This window comes from Aspergillus flavus, chromosome 3 (genome assembly GCF_009017415.1).
Source record: "Aspergillus flavus chromosome 3, complete sequence".
Classification (NCBI taxonomy): Eukaryota; Fungi; Ascomycota; class Eurotiomycetes; order Eurotiales; family Aspergillaceae; genus Aspergillus; species Aspergillus flavus.
The window spans coordinates 4360408-4380565 of NC_092407.1; the positions used below are offsets into that span (position 1 = coordinate 4360408).

The 20158-nt window shown below is 49.2% G+C and overlaps 7 protein-coding genes across 7 annotated transcripts; 5 read left to right on the forward strand and 2 right to left on the reverse strand.

Annotated features, from left to right (window-relative positions):
- Positions 1–1615: 1615 nt before the first annotated feature.
- F9C07_1469873 (kinase-like domain-containing protein) lies at positions 1616–5100 on the forward strand. The gene is made up of 4 exons (XM_041291386.2): positions 1616–2355; positions 2422–2646; positions 2702–3445; positions 3499–5100. Exons 2-4 carry the CDS (start codon positions 2476–2478, stop codon positions 4897–4899), a joined length of 2316 nt encoding a protein of 771 aa, XP_041145225.1. The 5' UTR covers positions 1616–2355; positions 2422–2475; the 3' UTR covers positions 4900–5100.
- Positions 5101–5834: 734 nt separating this feature from the next.
- On the forward strand, positions 5835–7623 carry F9C07_1469471 (ribosomal protein S5 domain 2-type protein). Its single transcript, XM_041291387.2, has 2 exons — positions 5835–6693; positions 6749–7623. Exons 1-2 carry the CDS (start codon positions 6148–6150, stop codon positions 7358–7360), a joined length of 1158 nt encoding a protein of 385 aa, XP_041145226.1. The 5' UTR covers positions 5835–6147; the 3' UTR covers positions 7361–7623.
- Positions 7624–7794: 171 nt separating this feature from the next.
- F9C07_7534 (uncharacterized protein) lies at positions 7795–8651 on the reverse strand (the record flags this gene model as incomplete). The annotated part of the gene is made up of 2 exons (XM_041291378.1): positions 7795–8190; positions 8274–8651. The coding sequence occupies 2 exons, from the start codon at positions 8649–8651 to the stop codon at positions 7795–7797; spliced, it is 774 nt and encodes a 257-aa protein (XP_041145227.1).
- Positions 8652–11139: 2488 nt separating this feature from the next.
- On the forward strand, positions 11140–11715 carry F9C07_2064202 (cytochrome c; the record flags this gene model as incomplete). Its single annotated transcript, XM_041291362.2, has 3 exons — positions 11140–11238; positions 11296–11454; positions 11509–11715. The coding sequence occupies 3 exons, from the start codon at positions 11140–11142 to the stop codon at positions 11713–11715; spliced, it is 465 nt and encodes a 154-aa protein (XP_041145228.2).
- Positions 11716–13285: 1570 nt separating this feature from the next.
- Positions 13286–15226, forward strand: F9C07_2202181 (uncharacterized protein; the record flags this gene model as incomplete). The annotated part of the gene is made up of 2 exons (XM_071509531.1): positions 13286–13841; positions 13884–15226. The coding sequence occupies 2 exons, from the start codon at positions 13286–13288 to the stop codon at positions 15224–15226; spliced, it is 1899 nt and encodes a 632-aa protein (XP_071365270.1).
- Positions 15227–15948: 722 nt separating this feature from the next.
- On the forward strand, positions 15949–17484 carry F9C07_7537 (putative phenylalanyl-tRNA synthetase alpha subunit; the record flags this gene model as incomplete). The annotated part of the gene is made up of 1 exon (XM_041285542.1): positions 15949–17484. The coding sequence occupies one exon, from the start codon at positions 15949–15951 to the stop codon at positions 17482–17484; it is 1536 nt and encodes a 511-aa protein (XP_041145230.1).
- A 1175-nt stretch (positions 17485–18659) lies between these two features.
- F9C07_7538 (molecular chaperone of the GrpE family) lies at positions 18660–19574 on the reverse strand (the record flags this gene model as incomplete). Its single annotated transcript, XM_041291379.1, has 3 exons — positions 18660–18692; positions 18762–19187; positions 19290–19574. 3 exons carry the CDS (start codon positions 19572–19574, stop codon positions 18660–18662), a joined length of 744 nt encoding a protein of 247 aa, XP_041145231.1.
- Between the last annotated feature and the right edge of the window lie 584 nt (positions 19575–20158).

Genomic DNA, 20158 nt, shown 5'->3' on the forward strand with positions numbered 1-20158 from the left:
GTTGGATTGGATTGGTATGGTATTGCACAGAGCATACACATCACATCGCTCGGGTGTCTGATTTGTGAGCTCGAGGAGTCCGGACTCTCAAGACCCTCTGTGGGATCGGAATACATACAGTACCTTAACCCCGTAAGTTTCCGTACACACAGTGTACAGAGTCATATGAGAAAACGCGGCCCAACCCCTGGCCATCCTTGCTAGGGCCCGTCTAACGATCACTAGAGGCGGGGACCATGTGGGTCGCTATTAAGGCTGGACCTCCTAAGTCTTCAAAGCGGCGTGCGATGGTGACCACTGAATGAGTCTTAGACCCATTTGTTTTTCAAGCTCTTTGGCTGCTTTATCCAAACCCCGGTGTCAACAGTCAACACAAGGGATTGGTGCCGGAAGTTGTGGCTTGTAAACTTTACCCATGCTAACCCTTGAACCGTCGGGGGGCTTGGAATCATTTCCGAGATCCTAGGTAATAGTTGCTTTAGTCGAGTATAGTAGTATGCTTTATCAGAGATCAATCGCAAAGATAAGGCAAAATAGATACATAGACATCCGGAGTAGATGGGAGGCAATACTCAGCCGCATCACTGGTGTAATGGAAACGCCTCCCCCATAAATGGGGAGCGTTCTACGAACTGGCTGCTATTTATTGCTTTGGGTATTTTAGCGTATCACTGTACAAATGGAGCGCATTTATTGGTAACTCTATTAATCTTTTGCGACAATCAGAGCGCTAGAAAATACTAATTTCCGCTCCACTGACCACTGAACCCGAAATTTTAGGCGTAACACCATTACGATAATGTTTCAACCTTTTATTGATTAGGCGAGAAAGAAACGAAAGAAAGGAAAAATATAAAAGAAAAAATAAGACAGAAAGAAAAGATCGAAAGGGTACCTTGCGTACCAAGATTGTCAGATGATACCCATTGACCGATAATTCTTATCTGGGTATGATGCTTTTTCTCTGATCTCTAAAGCATTTACCTCTCAGCAAATTGTTAACCCATGTATAATAATGTGTTAAGGCTTTGTTCACTACATTCCCGGCAATTTGCCGTAACGGCTACCCGTCTTCAGTCGCGGCCATTGTTACCGACGACCTCCTTTTCCTTTTTGTTTTTTCCCTTTTTTTATCGCTCATATTTTCTTGCAATTTCCATAAAAATATAACGGGCGATTTATTTTTTTCCTAAGCGGGGTGGATCTCCGGTCCATTCCTGACTCGTCTTCGCTTTTAGTTAGTGTGGAGGCCTTCCCATCCGACAACAGGCATTATTATTAGTTCGCGAGGATTATTACGGAGTATCGTCAGAGGGTATGGTGACCAAATTGTGTTAGCGGGTAAAACTAGTTTGCGAGTATGGAGAAGGCAGAGTAATCATGTTTTATTATTTTCTGACGGTGGTTATTATTGTCTGAATTTCGCGTCGTCAATGCTGCTGTCGCTCACTTCTGTCTCTCCTTTTGTCTCTCTGCGACCACTCGCGTCCGTTCACTCATTCATAATCACACCTCAATTGCTGCCTTCCTTTTTACATTTTTTACAGTTCTTTTATTTTTTTTTTCTTACACACCCAACCATCCAACCTCCTTCTTTCTTAGTGACCTACATGGCTGCGTGTCTTACCTGTTGTCAATTCGAATGATAATTATTTGAATTTACCTTTTTGGTCCATGTCAGCCCCCGTCCCTCTTTTTCAACTGTATTGACCCCTCAATAATCCATCTGCATTTTTCTCTGTTTTGATTTATTATTATTAGTTTATTCCCTCTTTTTTTTTTACTGTTTTCAGTATTTGTTATTACCGTTCTATCATTATTATTTTCCCTGTGATCTGCACCATCAAACTATTACCCCCCTCAAGACTCGCTCCGTCGTCGACCGCTTCTTCGCAAGTCTCCACGGCCCGGCCCCAAGTCTCGTCTTAGAGCTGGTAAAGTGTTGGTAAAGCTGTCACCGCGTCAGGGGCTCCTTCAACTTGGCCTCCGATCATCCTTTCGTTTAGCAGTTCCCACCAAAACGGATCCGCTCCTATCACTACAGTGATCACGTCCAATCCTCTGGGTCTTCCATCTTGCTTCCAGATCTGCCTCCTCCACCTTCCTGAGAACTACATGACCACCCCCTTCCCCCTCTTCTCCCACTCATTCCTGTCCCTCATCTTTCTTACATCTTATCAATCCCACTTACCCTCTGACCCCAACCGGTATATCGATGGAAGAGAACCATATTCGTCTCACCTACCGTGGACTCAATAACGCTTGAACCTTGAATGATGACCACCTGGTTTAACTGAATCACTTCCGAATATCATTGGAAGAGATAACCTTTACCGCCAATACCGCTTATATAGGGTGAGATCCCCCTCGGAGACATCTAACCCTGCGACGGAACAAGACCGGCTGATAGAAGCCTGACAGTAATCCAATCTCTCTTGGTTCATCTGCTGGCAGAGAAGGATAAGGAGAGACGCAATGACTGTCTCTTACGATCACTCGTCGTTGCGGAACGCCGCACCGACGTCAATGGCTACCCTTGAAGACCGGTTTGAAGTGATGAAGGAAGTAGGGGATGGTAGCTTTGGTAGTGTTGCCGTGGCTCGTGTACGGACGGCTGGTTCCAACATCGCGCGGAGAGGAACCATGGTAAGATCCGTCCCGGCATCGTGGGGAAGCGTTGTTGTGCTGACCTCATCATCAGGTTGCCATTAAGACCATGAAGAAGACCTTCGATTCATTAGCTCCATGTTTAGAATTACGGGAAGTCATCTTCCTACGGACTCTACCCGCTCATCCACACCTCGTTCCGGCTCTCGACATCTTTCTCGACCCTCTTTCCCGCAAGCTACATATCTGTATGGAATACATGGATGGCAACCTCTACCAACTGATGAAATCACGAGACCACAAGCCGTTCGATGGGAAGCATGTGAAGAGCATCCTTTACCAAATTCTGTCGGGCCTTGATCACATCCATGCTCACCACTTTTTCCACCGTGATATCAAACCGGAAAACATCCTTGTATCCACATCCGCCCCCAGCGACTCTGCTTTCAGCCGTTACTCTAACCTAGTGACTCCCCCCTCGACCCCCCCAACATATACTGTGAAAATCGCCGATTTTGGCCTCGCAAGGGAGACCCATTCCAAGCTCCCTTACACTACATATGTCTCCACAAGATGGTACCGTGCCCCGGAGGTCCTTTTGCGTGCAGGTGAATACTCCGCACCTGTGGACATGTGGGCTGTTGGAGCCATGGCCGTCGAAATCGCTACTTTGAAGCCATTGTTCCCCGGTGGCAACGAAGTTGATCAGGTTTGGCGCGTTTGCGAGATTATGGGTAGCCCAGGTAACTGGTATAGTAAGTCGGGCTCCAAGCTCGGCGGTGGTGAATGGAGAGATGGCTCCCGTCTTGCTCAGAAATTGGGATTCACTTTCCCCAAGGTATGTGCCCTGTAATGCATGACGACGGCAATGGAAATTGACCACCTTCGCAGATGGCCCCTCATTCAATGGAAAGCATCCTCCAAGCACCGCAGTGGCCAACCTCTCTCAGCCACTTTGTCACTTGGTGTCTGATGTGGGATCCCAAGAATAGGCCAACTTCGACACAAGCTTTGAACCATGAGTACTTTGCAGATGCCGTTGACCCATTGCGGCCGAAGTCCTCAACTGCCCGGCTATTGGGTCGGAAAACTTCTGACAGGAGCTTCAAGTCTCCTACTCGGGAAAACAGCGACTCGCCCTCCCTCACATCCAAGTCGTCATGGTTTAGGAGGTCATTGATTGGACGGTCTGATAGCGATAACGAGCAGTCGAAACAGCCTGTTGTCTCGTACAGCACAGCCCCTGAGACCACCAAGACTAAGCCTGCGCCCAGTAAGCGTGCCACTTGGGCAAATGGAGCCCCGATGCCTATCTTGCCTTCGATCCGACCGGTATCTCCGCTTTCCAATGCAGTCACAGCACAGGCCAATTCATGTATTGCCGGTGATAACGGAAAAGCGAGCAAGAAGATTGGCAGGCAGCTTTCGCTTAACTCCCATGGCAACCACTACGCTGATGTCCATAGGCAAGAAGCAGAGAGAGCTCTCAATGGTGGAAATCCTCTTGTTGGTGCCAACCAGAAGGAGAGCTTTTTCTCCCACCTTCGCAAACGTGCTCGTAGGCTATCTGGTCGTAACCAGGGAAACGTGGGAAGCGATAATGTTGAGGCTAATGCTGGTTGTATGCCTTGGTCGAATCGTTCATCTTTAGCCTTGGACACTGCCAATGCTAACGATGCCAAGCAAGGCTCTGATCTGTCGGAATTGGACAAAGCCCTTCAGGGCGTGAAATGCTCTCTGGATTCGACTGCACTTGGTAATGTTCCTGTTCATATTACCTCGCCCGTGGAGGGTGTCAAGAGGCAATCCATGCCTCAAGGATCTATACGTTCAATGGGAGACAGTCCCGTTTCAACCAGTGGTACCGGTGCGCCAATCTCCAGCCGAACTCGGCGTGCGCTGCAGCTCTCAAGTCACCCTGTTCACCGCTATGAAACGCCGGAAGAGGAGGATGAGCTCCTCGATGAAGCATTACATTCGGCAAGCAAAGCTGCGAGGCGACTAGCACAGACTGAGACATCGTCCGACGGGTCATCGAACTTTAGTCACCAGACCATGGGAAACGACAACTCGCGAGCATTGCCTAGCCCTTATCCTACTCCCTCTCCATCAGCAAAATGTGACGGTGTTTCCTTTGGCCACTCTGACACCACTCCGATTCGGCGATTGGGGCTTCCCGATGGCAAGACAGATGCAACAAGTAATCGCCAATGGCCTACCCCACCTTACGAAGATGGGGACTGGAACCATTCAGGCACTACAAACTTCATGACAGGGTCCACCTATCGGTAGTTCGCCCTCTAAGCGTTCTACCATAGGTAGATGTCGTGTTTTGATATTTAATTTCCAGTCTTGTTTGGATTTATCAAAGAGAGAAAAACGGGGGAACGCACGGTAATTGGCGATATAACCGAGCATGGCGTACAGGATCTGGTGTCTTGTGTTCTTTCGTCTTTTCTGTGGTTGGTGTTTATCTTTTTTTACCCTTTTGTTTCTTGTGAAAACATCTTCTCTCCCTATTTTTGCATGGGGCAAGGATTAGCCCGGGTTCCTTTTCATTTGTCTTTATTGTTGTCTTCATACCCCAAAGGCCTTTATAGATATAGTCGGCCTCGCAACCTGGTTTCGGCATGCGGTTTCCATATCTTGTCTTTCATTTGCGGTGTTCTTGTTTGCCCATTGTTTTGATACCAAATGCGCGAGTCGCGAGGTCTGCTATCGTTCCTTTTATATATATACATATATGCATTGTTACCCAACGTGTCTTGTTCCCTATCAACAGCTTTTTGTTTTCTTTTGTCACATCCTGTCATCACTATTTCTGGCACACTTCATAAGCATCTTTCCCTAGCCTCTCATGACTCTCTTTCATCCCTTATCCTCCTCACCTGCCGCTCATTGCATCTTACCTAGGGAAGTGATGCGACCTCTGTTAAAACTTTCGATTCACCTCATGTACAATTTTCTTGTTGCTGGGAAGGACCACTGGCTAGTCTTGGGCTCTACACACCTTGTAATATAGTACTTATATACGGCTGTCAAGCCGTCTGTTTATACATACATACCTAATTCGAACAGGCCAGAAGTGCTCTGTACTTTACATCATATTGTTTACCTTATTTGCGTAGGATCGACATTGGTACCTAGTTGATAAGCATTGATGGGAACGGTTGAGCGGGCCGGGAACAACGATTGTCCGCCTTTCGCAGAATTTCTGTAGCAAGTACTACTTTTGTATGTCAGGTCAACTTGTCCGTGTGTAGCGCGTTATCTTAACATCGGCTATGAACATTCTGCTCCCGTGAATAGATCGCATATTCATTACGTTTTGCCCTTATCTTCCTAGAGCGGTCGCCATTACACTGGACAGACTGGTAGCCTGGGACTGAAAATTACTCCACTCGTTCACGGCTGAACAGATCGCCGCGGAGCTATCAGATTGTGTGCCAATATCCACATAATTCAAAATCTTTCTTTTTTTCCGAACCTCAATCTTTTTTTTTTCTTTTCTTTCCTTCTTGTCTTTCGTTATCTGCTCCAATGGCGGCCCAAAGGCAGGCCTCGTCCGCCTCCCAAACCCCACATATCTCGCCTGCAGAGCTTTCTTATCTCTACACATCTCTTGCTCTTCCAGGTAGCCCAATTCGACCAGATGGACGATCGGCGACACAATTTCGGCCTTTGACAGCAGAGACCGATATCCTCCCCGGCACTAACGGTAGCGCGCGTGTCGGTTTTGCGGACGGCACCCAAGCAATCGTCGGAGTGAAGGCAGAAGTAGAAAAGACAGTGGTCTCGGCAGATGCGCTCAAACTGCCGCAACAGACTCAGGAAGAATACGTAGGGAATAATGACGGCGAGGCAAATCAAGGGTCAAGCTCTGGACATGGGTCATGGGTGCAAATGTCGATCGAGATCCCAGGGTTTCGGGATGACGATGCTTTGCCGGTTTTCTTGTCCGAGATGATGCGAGAGCCTCTGGTTGAGTCTGTATCAAGCGAGGGCTCTGGGAACGGCGAGATGACTGGTGGACTCAAGGGAAGGCTGGTAATCAACAAACGGTGGCACTGGCGATTGTATATCGATGTAAGATGCTTGTTCAATCTCAGGTGGGCGGTCGACTCTAATGCTGTTGATTTAGGTCCTTCTTCTCTCTCAACCTCAGTCCTACCCGCTTCCGCTACTCTCGTTAACGACTCATCTGGCGCTCCTGTCGACGAAGCTTCCGAAATTGAAGTCCAAAGGGGAGGAAGATCCGTTCTTCGACGATGATTGGGATGCTGCAGAATACCTATATCCACGCTCTACCTCCACAGCATCCGCTACTCCTTCCCAACAAGTTCGCCCCCCAGTAACGTTACTCGTCGTCTCTGTAGGCGAGAACATTATCTTCGATCCTGATAGAGAGGAGATTGCTGTTGCTGATACGGTTCTGGCCGTCTCTATCACTCGGGATAGCGATTCCGATAGCCTGAAGCTCGTTTCCATCCGCACGATCGATCCTCCTTCCAGGTTGACGCAACCTGGTGTACCTAACTCGGAAAATGTGACTACGTTAGGTTCCACGGCTGCTGCCGAAGAAGCAGCCATTTTGAATCCATCCACGGGCGAAGAAGAGGTTCCGGGAGTTTGGAGGCCCCGTCGTGGAGGTGTAAAGAGAAGCACGGTTGCTCGCATCGTTAAACTCGTGCTCGAGAAGGGTGGTGTTGGTGAGGAGGTTCTCGAGGGTCTAGAGGGTGTTCAAGTTGGGTGAATGAATTGACGCGACAGTTCATTGTCCCGAATCCAGATGACATCGTGCCCTACCTGCGCCTTCTAGGCGTCTCCTGCCGCGTAGCCCTTGTCAGGACGGAGATAGACATACTCAGCCGGAGTATGCGCATCGCTACTGATTCGCTACAATGTAGGGCAGAAGGTCTTCTGTGCGCTTTGCGGAAATACCCTGGAAACAGAACCCCAGGCATTTTTTTACAGTGCCGAATCAGCAGCCTGCTGGCAAAGATGGATCATCACATCAAAAGACAAGAGATGTCATGTACATAATGAATAATACAATGCTAAGACAAAATCCAAAGATATGCAAAGCTAATCTACATACTATGCTCTTCAGCATTGTTTATACACCCCAGTCTCTCAATCACTTAAGCCCCCATCCACACAACCCCAGTATCAGCACAGGAGATATCTCTACCAGATACCCAACCATTTCTTAACAGGTCTCTTCTTTCCCTCCCAATCAACATATTCCCCACCTCTTTGCTTCGTCTCCGCGTCGGCAGCTATCGGAGACTGATCATCAACCACCTCAGTCTCAGTCTTGCCCTGCTCTTCAGCCGGCTCCTCCAGCCCATGAGCAACCCGGTACTGCCGTCTCTTCTCCGCATCCTCGATCCGCTGATGCCGCTTCTCCCTCGTCTGCACGGAGGTATGCTGCACATGCATGCGGAAAACAGACAACGCCTGAGAAACGGTATCAAAGGGGTGCCAAAGAAGATCCGACCAAGACGGAAGCAAGTGCGCAAACGGCGACGAGCGCTTAAAGTTCGTAGTGAAAGTAAACGTAGCCAAAGTCGTAAGTACGCTCTAAACAACCAGACCCAGTTAGCACCAGGACAAGTATTAAACCACCACAACAACCCCCATAACCTAGAAGAAAAGAAACTCACCATAGCAATCCAGATATGAATCCACCGATTCGTCAAAAACTTATACATAACCGTGCCCTCCGGCGGGAACATATTCGGATACTGCTTGCGGTTCTGCTCCTCCCTCTCTTTCTCCGTGAGCTTGGGACCGTAGTTCACCGGCTCTCGACCGACGACTCTTCCATTGCGCGTTTGCACGACCCTGCGCGCGGGGTGCGATGGCGGCCGGAATTTGTCGGGCTGTTCTAGGACTCGCGGCTTGCTGTTGTCTGATGCGCAGCGGCGGGTCGTGGTCCTGATGCGGTGGTGGGTTGCGTTTGCGCGTGAGAGGGATTGGAAGGCTCGCGTCGACGGGATCCCCCGTGGCAGGAGGAATTGTGGGATTGTGACCGGGGCCATTGCTGTGCGTGTTGTTGGGGGGGATATGTTGGAGGTGGTGTTGATGGCTTTGCGGAGTTGGAACTTTTTTCCCGCTGGTTGATACTGGTGTGTTGATCACGTGACTTATGAGTATATATGGACTTGTTGTTTGATGGAATTTGAACCTTGGATTTCTAGCTCTCTCTTTTGATATTACTCTTCTAGAAGTATTATTGAGACATACACTGCGGTATATGGATTTGGAGGTATTGCAAAGCAGGCGTGCTGTGTTACCTATGCAGTCGACCGCATGTCATCAAACAAGCCATGCCTCCATACTCGACACCTATTGTCCACTCGCGAACCACTTATTTATGTTATACATTGAACGCTTGACTTCACAGATAGCCAACTATTACAGATCCTATTGATTTCAGGGCCTGAAGTTCCACAAATGCATACAACAAGGATTGTAAGGTGTTGATCATATTGCTCATGGTAAGGAACTAAAAAAATCTAACCCTACTCAATAGATGTCTCAACTCGATAGGCAAATATCGCCAAAGAGCTTAGATATTTCATTTACTCTCAGTGATGGAGTAAGTTAGCATATCACTTTCTTTCCAAAGATCTCACTATACTATGTATGTTGCGGAGAAGCACCTTGTCAGTTCCTCGGCTAGGGCTCTCAATGTCATGCGCGACGATCAGTAGTTCGGCGGAACATGTTAGGCTAACTGTAATTACAGCCTGGGCCTGTTTCAGTAGTCTTCGTATCATTTGAAGTTAACTGGCAATACAGGGCCCGAAGTTCTAGAACACCTTACTTGCTCTCATGGAGGGGAGAGAATGCAGTTATTTGTCATTCTGTCTGGCATGTTTCAGGCATTTATCTGGTAAGCCACTATAACTGACAGGAAGCACTAGATTCAACCGGCCATGCTTTTCCTATCGAGCTGCATTTACATGCGCTGCCTTGCAGTCAGTAGCTAAAATTTCACGTACGATGGACAAGATGGTGTATGTGTAGGATCTCAAAGCGGATGTTCTCCTCGTTCTATGGAGCCCAATGCCGCATTGCAGCTGTCAAGTGAGGCGGCGAAAGTGTATCTTCTAAGTAGTGCCAAAATCAGAGAGCTTGATGCGAGGGTTCATCATCTCAGAATATTACCACTACTAGGGGGAATACAGACGGAAACAGGAATATTTGAACTATAGATGCACCTAGAAGGGTCCTAGACTATATAGCTGAAGGTGAGGGAGGTAGGAAAATGCAAATGATTTAGAAGTCTATACGAGATTCCTCAGAGCATCTAGTAGTAGCAACTGGACTAGTACTATGCTTGCGCAGATGCCCTAGAGAGACGACCAAAGAGTTGGGCCAAGGGATTATTTCACCCCAGGCGACCGTCCAGGAAGAGAATATCGTAAGCTCCACGTCTGGACAAGGTATAGGTAGTTATTGAATACTCTCGTCTTAGGTAAAGCGCGGATATAACTGCCCTACCTCAGGCTGTGCACTCAATCCGGACCAAAGGCGGCGGCCGGAACACACAGACCAGTCAACGAGAATTCTGCCCGTTGGGGGACGAATGGCAAGGCAGGCATTTCCAAAGACCGGGTCCATCCATTTCCACTCCGGCCCAGTTCTCCCCGTAATCTTTTGTTGGGTCAAACACCGTCGAGATATGAGATCATACCTATGTAAACCCGGCTTCTGCGAAATGACCATGACTGACGCTCATCTCAGTAGTACCGGAAAAACAAGATGTATTAGAGTGTTGATTACAGTACCAGACAGCTTCGATTCGCGGGCAATGTAAGTATACGTAACGTGGTGCATCTTTTGTAGCGGTATGAGATGTTCTTTCTTCCCCCATAAAAATGCAAGAACCAAGGAAACAAAAATAGGTGCTGAAAAAAGACACCGGTTGTTTCCCTTGTCCCGAGAGAGCCCGTTGAGTGCTGAATCATCCGGCCGTTGATTGGCTGAGGCTCGAATCACGGGAGGCCTCGGGGGCGAAGACGGCGCTTTGTACAAATTGCTGCGATCGCAAGTTTTTCTTCCTGCCAGTTTTTTTTTTCTCCCTTCAATTGACTTCCTCAATTCGCTTTTGGGATACCCTCTTTTTGTATACTATCCTTTTTTAAACCTTTTCAGTCTTTTAGACTTTACTACACACATTCACAATGGGCAAGGACGCTGGTTTCGCTCCTGGTAAGCTACCTCCCTGGCTGGCTGTTTCCCCGTTGTTCGTCAAGCGCGTCCCATCCTGTCATTCACTGCTGGTGCCCAAACAAACACGAATTGGTTCCTGGGATTCAGCGAATGATGGCTACTGCGGAGTAGCACAATTTCCCAAGCAGCTCTATATTCCATGTTGTCCAGACATTGAACAGTCTGCGACGTTTGTCTTTGCACCCAATTCATTGAAGAACAACCTATCTATGAATGCGCCCCCGATACCCAATTATCCAGAGCAGCATGACCAGCTTTGACACTTTCTGTCTTCTTACTACCATCGACATGCGCGAGGCCGAACTGGAGGCCGCAGAGAAAGCGAAGCAGACGGCTAACATCCTTATTCCTCTAGGTGACTCTGCCAAGGGTGCCAAGCTCTTCCAGGTAAGATGACATCTATTCTCAACAGAATCGCAGCGCAGTGGCTAATATTATCCGTAGACTCGCTGCGCTCAGTGCCACACTGTCGAGAAGGACGGTGCCAACAAGGTCGGCCCCAAGCTCCACGGTCTCTTTGGCCGTCAGACCGGTTCCGTTGATGGCTATGCCTACACCGATGCCAACAAGCAGGCCGGTGTCACTTGGGATGAGAACACTCTGGTATGCACTGCTCTTCGTGCCACTGTGAATCATGAGTTGACTAATTCCATCTAGTACTCCTACCTCGAGAACCCCAAGAAGTACATCCCCGGTACCAAGATGGCCTTCGGTGGTCTCAAGAAGGCTAAGGAGAGGAACGACCTCATCACGTATGTTTACTGGTTATACCTAACTGTTGAAACAGCCTTTCCGCTAACTGTTCATGCTCCACCAGTTACCTCAAGGAGAGCACTGCTTAAATGCTCCATTTTACGTGAATAAAATACTTTCTCCTTCCCAGTTCAAGCGGCTTGTCGCATCGGATCTGATACGTCCCCAGACCCTCGGCAGTTTGACGGACAGGGCATGTAATATTACTCAATACCTTGTTTACTTGCAATAGATGTGATTTTTCCTTTGTGCGCAGGATTTGCGGGTTTCATAGAGATGTGTTTCCTTCACGACCTTGTCTATGTCGGCCCATAACCTTATCACATTTCCCTCTCGATGGTCATGTTTTTCAGCTCTGTGTATCATGGTTAAGTTTCAGGCCGTAAGGCTGTAATGAATAAAGATATCTCCTCTCATGACGACATTCTTCACTGCCACGCTCTTGTTTTGACTAACCGCAGATACCCGTTGAGTTCCTGTGATACCACCACGTGCGTCACTGGTTCGTCACGTGGATTCATGGAAATCCCGATTCGGGCGCTTTGGGTTGGGCTTTATTCCCGAGTTTGTTCGACGCTCACTTGCCGGTCTTTGGCTTGACCCGACTCGAACGAGAAACCCCTCCACAGGGTTCTTACGGTGTGAAGATGATTTCTACCTAGGAGCTATCATGGCCCACTCGGATGAGTCCTGTCCTATCGTCCTCAGCCAACAGTGGGAGAGTTATGGCAAACTGGCGGCCGATCCCTACCGGCCGTGGATGTTATTGGACCGGCAGATTGGATGGATTTCTCGAGGGAACATCGCAACCAGTGCTTCAGTGACTAACCACAACGATATCTTACCACTAGTCCAGAGCAAACCTACCAGAGGGTACCTATCCCCAAGGACAGGACAGTAACTACGATGGACCTGTACGGAACAGTACGGGTCTGGAACTCTTTGGCACATGACCCCTTGGATTACCCACCGCCATTGGCCCAGCCACCACCTGCGCCCCTCTCTTGCTTTCCCGATAAAACAACTCAAACCCCAAAGAGCGATGCGAGGGGGGGTATCGCTGGTTCATTCTCTCTTGGTACCTGGACACGAAATAGAAAGGAACACGAACCTCATTCCTTTGTGAACTTGAATGAATACTCGCAGAACACTTAATGATATATTGTTGTTGGTTGATTCCAAGTCGTTGAACTAACGGCATTTACAGCGGACTGCTGATCACTGTGCCACAACGTTTCTAATGCAAGCGCCTCTGTAACTGCTGCAAGTACTCCGTATCTACTGCCTACCCCGGGAAAGCGAGCGTGACTTGTCGCAACCCAGTTAGTCGGCCGCTCCGTCCTCAGGCATCAAGGCCTCGCCCGCTGGCATCTGCTCCCTTTCGCATTCCCATGTCTTGCGTCTGCCCATTCCAGTACCTTCGTTCTGACCTGCAGACTACTCTTCGTTACTTGTCTTTCCCTACCTACCACTTATTTACTTTCTCCCCACCTCTTATCGCGACAGCGCATAAGGCCGATCCCACCTCGTCTTAGTGCGCTTGCGACTAACCCCTCCACAAGCTACCACCTTACCGCGACAATCTAGGAACTGCTTCGTCCACTCAAGTCGTCGCTTCAGCGTCGCAACGATTGAAGTGGCTTTGATAACGTCGTATAGGTTGTGCGCAACGCCATCCACCATGTTGGATGAGCTGGATAACGTGTTTGACGAGCATCCCTCATTGGATGCGTCACTCGAGGACTTTGAGAACCCAAGTAATGCGCACCGTTCTCCGGTGTTTGGTCTACCATCGCAACGTTCAGGATTTCGGTCAGAGGAATCCGACGTGGAGGAAGATGACATGACTCCTAACGGGGAGCGCTGGTCACCCCCAGGGTTTCGGAGGTATGACTACGTCCAAGGCAGTGGATGGTACCGACATCAGCCCTATTTGCGCAAGGTCGATCAGGATCGATTAGGACTAAAGCCCACTGTGGGGCTAAGTCCATCACAATCGCGAGAACCTAGTCCGCAGTACGAAGATGCTCTCGAGGACCCCATGACTGGTAAAAGGAGCAATTCTACTGATACAGGGGACCTTACGATTGCTGCCAACATTCCACTGCCGATAGACGCAGACTCACCGCACAAGGCTCGGTCACCTAGCCCACGCCGAGCGCCGGAGACCAGCCCCGCCCCGGAAGGACTGGAGTTTGGCTCGGAGAATAATCTAAGCAATTGTAGGCTTTATCTCGGTTTGAACCCTGTCCAGCATGCTGGCGCGGGATACTAACGAGTGGGCCTTCCTCAAGATATCCGGTTCGCTGTGCGCGCAGAAGTTCAGCAGCGCGAACCCTTTGTCGCACTCTTTAATTACTTGCGATCCAAATTCGACAAGATCACTAGCTCCAAATCCAACACCACCATTTCCATTCTGGTAGCCCTACTATCCATAGCATTCATGCGCGCCTTGTTCTTACCCAGTGTACCGCAAGCAATTCCCGACTTGGTGAAACTGTCGGGCTTTGCGCGGTCTTTTGAGCCTCTGATATACTATTCAGAGAATGGCGTACAACAGATAGGGACACTGCAGGAGACAGGTGTTGCTGTCTGGGATCTGAGTGAGTCTGTTCGCGGTACCAATATGACCAGTGCGCCGATCATAGTGCGCCAGCTCGATGAGCTGTCCGAGTCCCTGAAGTCGCTGTCGTTGGAGTTGACGCGCTTTTTCGCCAATGTGGACTCGGACGTCGACTCAATCTTGCTCGTCATGGATTGGGCCAAACGGGAGCTGGAGACATTGTCGTCCCAACCGCCCAGCACGCTACCTTCTATCATGCTTGACAATTTGCACGACCTTTTGGCGCGACTCGGCACGCTAGAGCGTGTCACCGTCCCGGATGGGGATAGTGTTGGTGGCGAGCTAAACACTCCGACCACCTTTGGCCACGTTGTAACTGCGTTGTTCGGTCAGACATCGGCCCAGCGTACGCGTTCTACACTCACGCGGACCTTCACTGAGTTCCTGTCGGTACTTGAGGAGTCCATCAACAGTGAGCTGACACACTCAACCGCTCTTTTCGCGCTGTTTGAATCTATTGATCGCCAGTTTCTCAATATTCAACGCACGGTTGTCCGTGAGTCAGATGCCCAAGAGCGTGCTGAAGGTGAAATGCTCAGTTCCTTATGGACCCGTGTTCTTGGGCCCGACGCAGCCGTTGTGCGGAAGTATGAGAAGAACAAGAGGCTACTCGCTAATGTCCGTAGCCGGACGGTCGCCAACAAACATCTCCTCATGGATCACCGCGGCCGGCTGCTTACTCTTAAGGTCAACCTGGAAACTCTACGACGAAAGCTTGTCAGTCCACTCGTTCGACGCAATGATTCGGTGAGCTTCGCTGGTGCTATTGATTCAAGTGGTGGTCGGAGTAATGGTCGGATGCTAGGGCCGGTCGAGGCTGTAATTGAAGGCCAGATTCGTGGATTAGAGGGCAGCTATGATTACCTTCGATCTGTCCGGGAGAAGCAAAAGGCCAAGTTAATGGAGATGGTGTATGGATCAGGACGAAAGCTACCGACCCACTCTATGCTTGCCGACGGATCAGATAACTCAGAGTCAGATACCATCGAAGGGATTTGACCATGGAGCTGAGATCTTCTATACGTCGCAGCATTCCTTCTTATCACTATCCGCATTAGCCTGGCTTTCCTTCTCTCACATATTTCACATTGTATTTCATGGCGTTAGTCCGTCTCCACACTCATTCGGGATTGGCGTCACGGGTTACTACTCATCCTCGGTCTGGTCTGGGCTGCTCTGGTCTGCTTGAGCGTCTCAACTGTTGGGTCTTTGGTGCCTGGCGTCTACAACTGCGGTACTAGGTCATCGCTTCTCTCATTTCTTTCTATGCATTGACTGGCGAAAGCGAGGCAAAAGCGATAGACGCGTTGGTTGACCATTTCTGTGCTTTCTATCACTGCTTTTTTTTTTTTCTTTTTCGGAACGTTAACTGAGAATGGGTGTTTTTTGCGGGAGTTCGTTGATCTAATCCTTGTTTATATTCTAGTTTTAGGATTGGTGGATGACTGGAAGGCATTTCGTGGTGTATGGGCTTGTCATTAATCCTCAAATCAAGTCAATTCTCCTTTTCTGGCTCGTCTCGAGATGCGTAACCATTTTAAATACGAGTAGGCACAAATTGAAGTGTATTGACATGGACTGTGTATGCACAGTCCCGTCGGCGACTAATTTCCCCGACCCGGAATGTTTTGTATTGATTCCGCATCGAAGACATCCAATTCACCTGCCTCCACCCCGTTAATTGATTCCACCGCTCTATTCGGGGTAAAATCGGTATCGACATGCGCCTCTTGGCCACAGGCAGGGCGCTGCGCGCCACCAGCAGCAGATGGGCAATTGGTAGGAACGTGCGCATTCCGTTCACGCATGTCTCGCATATCTCGGACCCTCTCCGCAGAACCTGGAGCTCAACAACAGCTCTCAGAACCCAAGAATCTACGAACTCGGATCAGACGCCGGATCCTCGGATCTCCATAAAGAAGCCATCTTTAACAATTGAAGATAAATCTTACCCCACAGACCAATGGACCAACACTCCCGATACCATCCTCTCCCACGTCGGAAGACGACTCTACCTCGACGAGAACCACCCTCTCGCTATCACCCGGAAGCTCATTGAAAGTCAGTTCCCGGGTCCCGTCTACGGAAACTACCACGAGAAGAGTCCCGTTGTTATGACTGCGCAGAACTTCGATGTCCTCGGCTTTCCGCTGGACCATCCTGGTCGTAGCCGCACGGATACCTACTATGTCAATGAGAAGACCGTGTTGAGAACACATACTAGCGCGCACCAGCAAGCATACTTTCAACAAATCAATCGGAACGAGAAATCGCGTCCCGAAGAGGTTGGATACACCGTTGTCGCGGACGTCTATCGCCGAGATGCTATCGACCGCAGCCACTACCCCGTTTTCCATCAAATGGAGGGCGCCATGTTGTGGAAGCGGCCCGACATTGAGCCATTAAAGGCTGCGAAGGAAACCGCCGCCAGGATCACGGACGATCTCAACCGCATCCCGACTCACGACGTCGCCGTCGAAGACCCCAACCCCACCATTCACGCAGAACGCAACCCACTCCAGGCAGAGCACCACAGCGCGGAGGAAGTCGAAGCCATCGCGGCGCACCTCAAACGCTCCCTCGAGCGAATGGTGATCAAGATCTTCACCGAAGCCAGCAAAGCCGCCGCCGCCGCCAACGGCAACGACTCTACCGAACAGGAACCGCTGAAGGTTCGCTGGGTAGAGGCCTACTTCCCCTTCACCAGTCCGTCCTGGGAACTCGAAGTCTTCTGGCAAGGCGACTGGCTCGAGATCCTAGGCTGCGGTGTCATCAAGCAAGAGCTGCTGATCAACTCCGACGTGCCCAATCGCATCGGATGGGCCTTCGGTCTCGGCCTCGAGCGCATCGCCATGCTCCTCTTCAACATCCCGGACATCCGACTCTTCTGGTCCCGCGATGAGCGCTTCCTCTCCCAGTTCAAGGCCGGCCATATCTCCCGCTTCGAGCCCTTCTCCAAACACCCCGCCTGCTACAAGGATGTCGCATTCTGGCTTCCTTCTGCGGCCGCTGCCGGCGGCGCCGTGCCAGTCCATGAGAACGATATCATGGAGATCGTCCGCGGTGTCGGAGGCGATCTGGTCGAAGACGTCCGACTTATTGATGAATTCACGCACCCGAAGACAGGCAAAAAGAGCATGTGCTACCGGATCAATTACCGCAGTCTGGAGCGCACCTTGACGAACGAAGAGACTAATGATCTCCATAATCAGGTGAGGGAGAAGCTTGTTGGCTTGCTGGGCGTTCAATTGAGGTAATCGATTTAATCGGCATGTGTGTCATGTGGTATGGATCCTTGTATAATATCCCACGGTTAATTTGATGTTTGGTCCTCGGTGTATCTTTATCTGTACAGTATTTCGAAAATAAAAATTTTATCTCGACTTCCAAGGTTGGTGTTAGATTGTTGCCTACTTGGGTTAAATGGTGGACTGTAGGTGTGTTAGACATATTCTTGTAGAGCTGTAGGATAATTTCAATCGAGCAGTTGGACTGCCCTAACTCGTGTGGCTTGAATGTATGATATACTTGTACGTGCCTTGTAATAGATTGCGTTGAAGACTAGACATGCGATCATTTTAGCTTGATACAGATCAAAAGATAAAAGAAAGAACCGCGTCTAGTTTCAGAGATACTCCTTGGGTATATATGTATGATCGATGCGAATAGAGTATACAAGCACCAATGTGTATAAATCACCTTTGTATAAAGATATGGCAGATCATCCGCAATACGGACCCAAAGAGAAAAGCGTTGAATTAATGTTGTGCTTTTTATCGCCGCCGCCGAGGAATCGGGGAGATACCTAGTACTCATGCCCATAGCTCATATCCGAGGTCTACAACACCGCCTAAATCTACCCAAGAACGAAGGAAAAGGAAAATAGACCGAAGCGTAGTAATGACCGATCCAGTCAATCATCTATTAATGTAGATCATCATGACCCGTTACCGAAACAACCCAGCCCAACGGACAAGCAAGGAAACGAAAGGAAAACTCAGGATCCAATGCCGTGCAAGTAGCTCATATCCAAGAAATTGCCAATTAGACCACCGTTTTTTGTAGGATGACAAGACCGGATCATTGCATGTATTATACAGGTATAATGTGATATAGTGAAAGGTGAGAGGTGAGTTTCAAACGCCTGACATGAACACGAAAAAAAAAAAAAAAAAAAAAAAAACGAAAACAAAAGAACCACGAAAGGAGGGCAGACCGTAAGCCTTCCGATCGTATGCAAACAAAATAGCGGGTGTATCATACACATGCATTCATAGAGAAAAGACGTGGTATCACGGTTGGGATTACCGTAATCGGTTATTCCTCGTCATGATGGAAGGTATTTCTGGTATATTATACAGGTAGAATAAGAGAGATGGCAAAGTTGCGTCTAGGGGAGATTGAAGTCGAGGTGCGTGTATGGGTGATTGATTTAGTCGTTCTTGACAACGCCGACCTTGGCAGCCTGTAAAGGTGTCTCGTTAATATCGTGAACCAATGGACGTTCCTATGACAGGGCGGGGGTTGTGCTTACTCTCAAGACACGTCCGTTCAGCCTGAAGCCCTTGCTCTGAGTGTACATGATATCACCGTTCTCCTTGCCTTCAGCCTTGGCCATGAAGGTAGCCTCGTGCATATTGGGGTCGAACTTCTGGGTCTTGCCGTCTTCAGCAGGCTCGCTGGGATCGAACCTCTCTAGACCGTGTTTCTTGAGGGCGTTCATCAAGACGTTCTGGGTCATCTTCAGGCCGGAGACGAGATCCCTAATGTCCTTATGTTCAGGCTCGTTGGAGTTGAGCTTGGCCTCGGGCACAGCCAGAAGGGCACGGTCGAAGTTGTCAATGCTCTCAAGAAGATCAACGGCAAAACGCTGGATAGCAAAGTTGCGCGCGTTGTCCATATCACGCTTGGTGCGCTCCTGGAGGTTGAGAAAATCTGCGACGGAGCGGACATACTTGTCCTGTTGCGTGGCGAGTTAGCGGAGGTGTCAAAATTAGTTGTACATGTATACATATATGCATATGAAATGATAAAGACATGAGAAGCATCACTGATAGTTTACCTTCAAATCAACAACCTCCTTCTCCTTCTTTTCAAGCTCCTTGCGGACGGCATCCTCGGTGTTCTGGGACTCCGATTCAGCATTCTCGTTCTTCTCCTGCTTGTCCTCCTCGGCCTTGTTCTCTGTGGAGTAGTTGCGCAAGCCAGGCAAAGGAGCAAGTGGACGGAGGGATTGCGGCTGGAATTGTGACGTGCGGCGGAGCGCCAATGGTGCTGAAGACGTCGATCGGACGGAGAGGAGAGAGCGGGCGGCTTGAGCCTGTCTGAGGATGGTGCGTTGGAACATTGTGAAGGGGTAATTTAAGGGAAAAGTGAGCAATTGCAGGAGAAGGAAAGATATGGAGCTTTTGTGCTGGGAGGATGGGAGAGTCAGCGATATCGCTAGAAAAACAGATATTTCGGCATAAATCACCTGACCGCCTTGGCTGGTTGGGAGGAAAATCCTCGGGCCGATGCACCTCTTGTCGTCTCCCTATGCGGAGTTGCTATGTGGTAATCGATATTGTAATAGAAATGCTGGACAGGTACCCTAGGCTACATTATAACCGTTGCCTTATTGTTGCCAAGTGAGGCAAGTGAGTCGTCATGGTGACATGTAGTCACAAATCTAGGAAGCAGACCGTTCGGATAGACGGGACTACAACTCCGCGGATTCTATAGGTGTAATTGATGAGTGCTTCAGACTACGAAGTGTTCTTTGAAACGTCCATGTGAAATGTTCTGTCATCTATCTACTGGCCAAAGGCTGAATAGGTAGAGAAATGAATTGGGGCGAAAAGAGACGAGTGATTCATAGTCAGACATCAAAAACAAGAAGGTATATAATGAAAAGTGGACGAATTATTATCAGAAAATGATTAGTCAGGACGG